This window comes from Nicotiana attenuata, chromosome 7 (genome assembly GCF_001879085.1).
Source record: "Nicotiana attenuata strain UT chromosome 7, NIATTr2, whole genome shotgun sequence".
In the NCBI taxonomy this organism is placed as follows: domain Eukaryota; kingdom Viridiplantae; phylum Streptophyta; class Magnoliopsida; order Solanales; family Solanaceae; genus Nicotiana; species Nicotiana attenuata.
Window position 1 is genome coordinate 548,719 of NC_031995.1, and position 8,464 is coordinate 557,182.

Consider the following 8,464-nt stretch of genomic DNA (forward strand, 5'->3'; position numbering starts at 1 on the left):
AGACCACTAATTTACATCGCCTCGAGGCCGGTCGTTACTTACATTATCTCGAAGTCGATCACTGAGAACCCTCGAAGTCGATCACCGAAAACCATCGAGATGTCTTGATGATCGTAAAATCGAACCGTCGATTTCTAAAGTATACAAGGGAGAATGAGCCTCAAATATACAAAACGACCGACCAGATTATTACATTGATAATCAATATTCAAAATTCATTTTCATCCGCACCAGTTTCCATTTCCTCGCTTTATTTTAAGAATCTAAATGAAGAGAGTATTTGATACCTAATATTGCCCCACATCTATCTGTCCTATCGTGTATCAAGAATGGTTTGATAATCAGCCTCATTTTGTTGTATTTGATTCAGAATTGACGTTTGACCTTATTTCATCCAAGTGTCAGTTTTCAAACTTAAGGGGTCTAAGTGGTTATTTAACCCCTCTTTAACTTATTTGCTTTTGTTTCTTCTTCTTCTTGACTTATACCCTAGAGCTGCCCTTGGATGTCGTTGAGAGCAAAACGTAATGGCTTCTCTCTTCAAGGTAATTTGAACGCCAGTCTTCTTTGACTTTTGTATACCTGGGATGTTTATTCAATAAGCAATTTGTCCAATGATTTAATGTTCTTAAGTTGTGCTTTCGGTGGATTGTCTTAAGTCTGCTCCTTCTTCTCTGCTGTTTTTCTCTCTTAGGACTTGGCCAAGATTTCAGCATATAGGGATAGAAGGTTTCCAGGAACACAAGAAGAATTTGAAGATGCTTTGCTAAAGGCGACAACTGTTTATGTGGGGAACATGTCCTTCTACACAACAGAGGAGCAAGTATATGAGCTGTTCTATCGTGCTGGAGAGATTAAAAAGATAGTTATGGGATTGGATAAGAATTCCAAAACTCCTTGCGGGTTCTGCTTTGTAATGTATGGCCTCAACCTTGCTTTCACTCTCCAATTTCTTTCATTTTGTGTTGCTAACTTTTGACCGTATAATTTCTCCTCCAATTATGCTACTCCAATTAATCAGTATGGATATTGATATTATGCATTTGGCATTTGTTCACACCTCATGATGAATATAAGAATCATGTTTCCCGCTCTACTCCTACAAGTATCAAACAACTCTTATTTGCCGTGTCTTAATAATTAGACGACACGTGTCCTGTGGATTAATACAAGGAACTTAATAAGTACTCTGAAGATTATTAAAGATGCTTATACCAAATAATTTGATCTGATTCAGTCAAATGTCCCTGAAATCTGATTCAGTGTTGTGTTTAGTGTACTTTGACATGCTCTCTATAGTTATCTTAGCATATTATATGTCATTTTACTTAGTCTGACATTCATTAGGTGCAGTCAAAGACCCCCTACGTTTTCCAAGAAAGGACAAGATCCTTGGTAGAGGCAAGGGGTCAATATATATATATATATATATATTGGTTTTCTTTTCTGGTGCAAAGTTGGCTGTGTTGGAGTAACGCCAATGGCATAAGGCAAGACTGATGTCTGCTGAATATAGTGGATGAACTTTGTTTTTTCTTACTTGAAAGCAAAATGCTAGTTTCAGTTGTTCCTTTGGTGCATAGGCACTGTGCGAGTAGAAGTTTCAACAGACAGGGTTCAAGCTGAGAGGTGCTATTAAATTTGTGTTTAAATAGGATGATACAAAGGTGGCTTGAGAGTGAACGATGGGGCTAGATGTGTGAGGAAAAGCTAAATTGAAAAGAAGCGGTAGCAGTGAAAGAGCACATTGCATTGAGCTGTATAATTCTAATGTCTGATGTTCTTAGGGAATGTGAAAACAAAAGGACGGGAGGCAAGATTATCATATGGCGAGCTTGTCAAGGCTCTGGTTAATACTGCTGGATAAGCATGAAGTTAGCTATTGAGAGTAGAGAAGGTATTAGGCAGATTTCTAGTGAAGTCAGATATGAGTATTTTGATCTTTTGAAGAAAGACCTAGGATATCTTAAAAGGAAAAGGCCAAACAGATTGAAACCTGAATGAGAAAATGGAAATGTACAACTTTTCATCAACAATGAAAAACTATTAAATCTTTTAGAAGTCTAGGTACAAAAAAAAAACAGGGACTTCCAAAAAATTGAAATAATGATCTATCTTATTCTGACATAATGATCAATGTCAAACTCTGTCATGGAATTTTTGAATTTAAAGAGTCCTAGAAAGGGAAGGGAAAGTATTTATTATTTCTGTTGCATCTATTAGGAGAAAAATGAAATGTGCGAACTGTTATTTGACACTAATCCCCAGATATGTAGCTATTTTGTTACCAATAAAAATAATATGCAGCTATTTTGTTCATAGTCCTGAAATCCTTATTGATATTACAAAACGTCTAGTAAAATGGGGTCTTAGTTCTTCATCTTTCCGCTACTTTTAACTGCAAAGGAAATCTGGCACCTATTTGGTTGAAAAGAAAAGGAAAATTTCCCTCCTATTTTTGTCTTAATCCTTTTTCCCCTTTTTTCAAGTCCAGGGTTGGTTTACTTTGTCTCTCACAACAGAAAGTAGGAGTGGCTGTGCCGTCTTTGATGTTATCTCTTGTTCCACTCAGTTGTCGCTCATTTGTTACCTTCTTAATGATATCATTAATGAGGAAAGAAGAGAGTTTCTAGCCTGAAAGTCAGAGAAAGATTAATAGGTTCCTTACAAAAACGAAACCAAATTAGCATTTCACCACGTAAAAGTAGATCCCAGTTCTTGCTTTAAAAACCCAATGTATTATTTATGTATTTGCAACTTCCTGCCATAATATTTCTTTGATGACTTGCAGAACATTTTTTCCAATGTTTCAAGAAACTTTCATAGGTTATGGTGTTTGTTTAGGTTGTATTTCTTTGGGATGCCTGGGTGGTAGGTAGTGGGTGGTTGGTGGATTTGTATTAGGGAGGTAAATCTGCTTCTTTGCATTCTCTGTCTTGTTACCCTGTTCCAAATATGTCAAATTTTGCCACATTTGGTCCGCATTTCTTTTGCGAGTAGGATTGTTGCTGACGTACTCCCTTTGTGCCATTTTAATTGACTTGGGTTTACATTGACAAAGTTTAAGAACAAATATTTGAATGAATTATTATATTAGGTTTGAGGGCAAGGAGTTAAAAAAATATTTAACTGCAAAAAGGAGAGAAATTGTTGAAATGATATCAGATAAATAAGTAGTATATATTTTTGCCAGAGTAATAAATTGCATGAGGAATGGAAGGGGTGTATCACGAGCTTTTGTCTCTTTATTGCTGTCATTGTTTCTGCAATTATAAGCAAAACCTATTTGCTCATAATTTCTTTTGATAATTGAAGTAAATTCTAATTATAAACCCCTAGATGGTATTAGGTGTACATTATAGTTTGTTACGTGTATACCTTTAGGTTTATCTCCCATTCAACCCTTTCGCATTCAAGGGAAAGAAGCCAAAGAAGAAAATAAAAGAGGCAAGGAGAATATCATTTGCATCTGTAATAACTGAAACTATTTTCAGGTTCTACTCTAGGGACGACACTGAAGATTCTGTCAAATATATCAGTGGGACAATTCTTGATGATCGCCCTATTCGTGTGGATTTTGACTGGGGATTTCAAGATGGTAGGCAATGGGGCCGTGGTAGGAGTGGTGGACAGGTAATCTCCATAGTGGTTCATCCTTTTATCTTGAGATTCATGCTAGCGTGTGATCTGATTTACATCTTTTTTCCAGGTGCGCGACGAATATCGTACTGACTACGATCCAGATATCCTTCTCTTCAGTTGATAAGCATGGGTTAACAACTTTCTTTCCATTCTTTTAACTATTTATATATTTTTTTCTCAGAGAAAATATGTTTTGGTCCTATCATGGCCTAAAGTGATGAACATTGCAACTGAATGGCCACTGAAATGGGAATAAAAAGGCTTGCAACTATTAGGACAAAGTTAGTCAACTATACTTCGTGCTATGCTGAAGGATGTCTAAAAGTGAAGTTTCGACAAATGTTATGTACAATGATCAGTAAAAAAGCAGGGAAGTGTGTAAAAATGTACTAAAACTCGGTATACTTTTGATTAAAAAAAAGAATCCGTCAAAACTGGAATATATTCAGCTTGAAAGATTTATGCCAGCAAGTGAACTTGGAGTATTTACTCAGAAAGTAAATTGAGAAAAGGATGTAATTTAATGGATTTACACGTTTTATTATTATGTAGAAATGTACTTATTTTAAAAATTATTACGTACATATGTGTGTAACTTGTCTATATGGCAAGGATAACTATAGTGGTACTTAACAAGGTAATATATGTAACTGTGTAAATCATTCCTCTATACATTAACATTACTGGTTATTCTTTGTTGATGCAACATCATAGGTCACTCAAGTGCCTCCTTAAGAAGTATTTATATAGTACTTATTCAATAAGTACTTACCCTAGAAGTAGCTGTGGGGCATCAAAAGTTTGGTGGATCAGATTCTATTGTCTTTTTCAGGTTCTGTGTCACCGTCTACAAGAACACAACCCTCCACATCTAGTTACTAGATAAGATAGTGGTTAAAACTAAAGCTTCTTTCCTCTTGTGATCATAAGATTCTAGAGCATTTTTTTTCAAGTACTTAGTCACCCTGATTTTTTGTAAATGCATTTTGCTTTGGGTGAATGAACCTAGTGGTCTCAAACATGTCTCAAACGCTTCATTTTTCTGTATCCTTCTCCTGTGGCTGTAGGATAATTGGCTTGATGAAAGAAATAGAAATTTCATCTTGTCGCCAGTGGGATGATTGCAAAGTTTTAACGAGCTAATGGTTTTCTTTTTTATTTATGTTACAAGGAAATACCTCGAAGTAGATCTTCATTTATTCTTCTGTCATTAATTGTTTATCAGGAATCAGAACTTCTATGACGTAGAGCAGTGCACTTTTTAGTGTAAGTGACCATTCTTTTATGGAGGTGAATATTGGCTCATAGATATGTTAATCAAGGATAGGAAAGATGGTTGACATTGTTTACATGGTTTTCTAATATGTACTCCCTCCGTCCTAATTTATTTGACACTCTTTCTATTTTAGTCAGTCCCAAAAAGAATGACACCTTTCTATATTTAGTGACAATTTAACTTTATAATGCCCATTTTACCCTTAATGAGATGATTTCTGGACGCACAAATATCTATGGCTCATTTTTTACCACAAGTTTCAAAAGTTTTTTCTTTTTTGCCCAATAGTTTTTAGAATTATGTTTAATTCGAAGAAAAGACTTAGGGGTCGTTTGATATGAGGTATAAGAAGGTATAGTGCTGGTATAAAAATTTAATACCACCTTAATACTTTTTGGTTTGCAAACCTAGTATAAGTTATCCCGGGATTAAAATTAGTACCGGGATAACTTATACCTTGTAGAGGGCGGGGTAATTAGTGCCGGTACAGCTTATACCTTCTTCTTAGAAATTATGCAATTGTCATTTTAAATACAACATACCAAACAGTGGATAAAAAATAATACCAGGATAAATAATCCCAGCATAACTAATCCCAGCATAACTTATCCCAGCATAAGCCGTATTCAAACCAAACGACCCCTTAACGTTTAACCCATGAATGTACTCAAAAATGTTATACTTTATGGTTAATCAATTGAGTAAGTTTTCATCGCCTTATCTGCGAATGGTTGAAACTCTTGCATGATAGTCTGAGCTACAAGGTTTAAGACGTCATATTTTTTCCTTTCTTTCTCCATTTAATATTTAAGAATTTTGGGTTGTCTTTAATACCTTAACTAGTTATACGTCGAGGTGGTTATGGAAAATTGGTCCAAAAGGAGTTGGAAGCACAGAGGCAGCTAGTGGATTATGGTACTGGATCATTGGGCGCTTACCCACCAGTTATGCCGCCACCTCACTGTAAGTTTGAGGGCTCTGAACTTAGTCATCAGTTCTTTCTTGATAATATTGACTCTTTCTTGCGGCTTAGCAAAGAGCTTCGTTCTCTCAAATTAATTTGATAATATGTGGAATCTGAAATGTATATGTGGAATCTGAAATGTAAAGACTGCATTTGATTGAAGAGTCAACTTGAAGCGCCTCTTATCTGCAGATTTAGATTTACTTCTACCGGACTTGTGTGTGCTTTAATGCAGTAGAAAGCTTTTATTTTTAGCTGGGGGTACAACTGATTCTAAGTAGTGCTTGTGTTTATTAGTAGTTGGTTTGGTGGTGAAGTTCTTCTGAATTGTTATTATCTGCTTGTTTCAATGTTGATTCCACAAGCTGTCTATTTGTTACATGACACCACACTAGTTCGAGTATATCTGCCTTTTATGTGATGGGTTGGGTTACAGTTAAGCTGTCAGAGGAATGGTAGTTTTGATATCAACTAATGCTCTAAGCATAATGTCTACATTCTGAATGCTCCATTGCGAATGAAATGAGTACGACTAAATTGTATAAGTTTGAGCACTGGTTGAATGGCAACTTCTGGTTGTTAACGATTTTGGTTTTGTTCCGGTTCTAAACTTTGAGCTAGCCGTATTCTTCAATCTTCCCTATAATTAAACTGGATTTTTCCAAATTCGTGCTGTGTTTTATTAATCTGTTGAAAATCAGATTTAACTTGAGATTTCTCTAACAAGGAAAAGTGAAAGGAAGAGATTGAAACAACCCCTTTAGGATTTCGAATTAAGCTTTGAATAGCTGATCCACCGGACCTTCAACCTCCATTGAGTTTTTTTTGCACTTTCAATAACTTCACATCATAACAGTTTATATGCCATGCTCAAACTTGGTTATGCCTTAGGTTTTGCAATACAATATGATAGATAATAAACATGGTACTCTTGTAGACTTTTTAATTTGTCTATGACAATGACTTGTACAATAAAAACTGCAGATGGCAGACATGGTGGAAATCAAGGTCAAGGAGGTTCTTATCGACACGGTAGAGGTATGCTTTTCAACGCTTTTGATTCAGTTCTAATGCTCTACAACATTGTATTTTTCTATCTTTTGTTTCAGTATAGTAGATTTAACAAACAACTCTATCTTATGAGGAAAACAGACTATCATCGCAAGCGACACAGGGAAGATGACCACCATCGGTCAGATTATCCAAAGAGGAGTTACAACCGTGAATCTCAAAGAACCTCTGATCATGAGTCCAGACCGGTATTTTCTTTTATACCTAAGCGACATCTTTTATTGCTTTGTTTTTTTTCACCAGCATCTCCTGTTCCATCTTTTCATTTGTACTCTATGCTTGCCACTGAAACTGAAATAATGTAAAATTGACAATGAAACGAAGTCTTTGTGGATATTAAAGAAGCAAGTTTCCTGATTTTAGCTTGTGGTTTAACGAATAAGAGGTTGAGCTTCAAATCTTTTGCCTCTATTGTTTGTGTCCCCTCTTCGGTTTTAGTGATATTTGTTTTTGCAATGTGACATTTTCTTTTGCTGCAGGAGAAGAATCCACGTTTCCGTGAGAGTGGTGATTCTGATGAAGAGGATGATGATGATAGGAAGCAGCGTACTTAGTTTTATTTCCAGATGTAGATTGCTCGGAGAAGTGTGTGTTACTTGAAAAGAGTTGTAACACCTGCTAGCGTCAAGTTCCTTTGTAACTTGTGCTTACACAATTAAAATGTTGTACATTAGAAATGTTGCTTCTCACTCTTATTATTTCTTACCTTCTTTTCTATGTATTTCTGATGGTGTCATTGATGAAGTCCCTCAGTGTACCCTAAGCAATATAGCCTCAGATTTGGAAATTATTTTGTTGTGCATGCTCCAAATGAACACCCAAAGCGTTGGGGCTTACGCCTAGGCGAACGCCCAGAAGGTTGGGGCGTACGATACTTACTTCCCACCAGTATGCCTCGTTGTGTTTTTGGCATGCTTCGCCCAAGGCAAAAAATGCCTTTTAAAACACTGGATATGAGAAGTGTGCCACGGTGTGAATTTCACACTGTGGTTTATGTTCAATCAATTGACAATTATTGTGTCTTTATCACTTGGGCTTTCAAAATAATTTACAAGTATTTTACAGGCTATATTACCATATAAACTAATTATGTTAGTTTTGGAGAAGCAACTTGCTAGAGGCCATTCTCATGGGGTTTTCTCTGTTTCTTAGATTCTTAATTGATCGTGATTCGTGTGCACATTATATTCAGAAGCTGATTGTATTGCGGAATACTACGGGATCTTCAAAGAAAGAATTTGAAAGGCTTGAGAAAGAAAAGTTGCAGTAAAAGAAGAAGGCAGATAAAGCTACCGTGGAAATAAAATTATATAATTCCATACAGATATCTTTAGTTTGTGCCTGTACGCCAGGACCCTTCTATTAGCCGAAGGGATTTTGGGAGTTGTTAATCATTGAGAATCTTGTAGTATTGTTTTTCAGATATAGACATTGCTAAAATCCAAATACCTTGATTAGACTATTAAGGCGTGTTATCTTTATTCTTAATTGAATGTTCAATCTATATCTAT

The 8,464-nt window shown here is 35.8% G+C and overlaps 1 protein-coding gene across 1 annotated transcript; it reads left to right on the forward strand.

The window, feature by feature from the left end:
- LOC109228470 (nuclear cap-binding protein subunit 2-like) lies at positions 431-7,743 on the forward strand. The gene is made up of 8 exons (XM_019393568.1): positions 431-545; positions 695-918; positions 3,495-3,633; positions 3,710-3,743; positions 5,768-5,881; positions 6,867-6,920; positions 7,035-7,141; positions 7,433-7,743. The coding sequence occupies exons 1-8, from the start codon at positions 528-530 to the stop codon at positions 7,505-7,507; spliced, it is 765 nt and encodes a 254-aa protein (XP_019249113.1). The 5' UTR covers positions 431-527; the 3' UTR covers positions 7,508-7,743.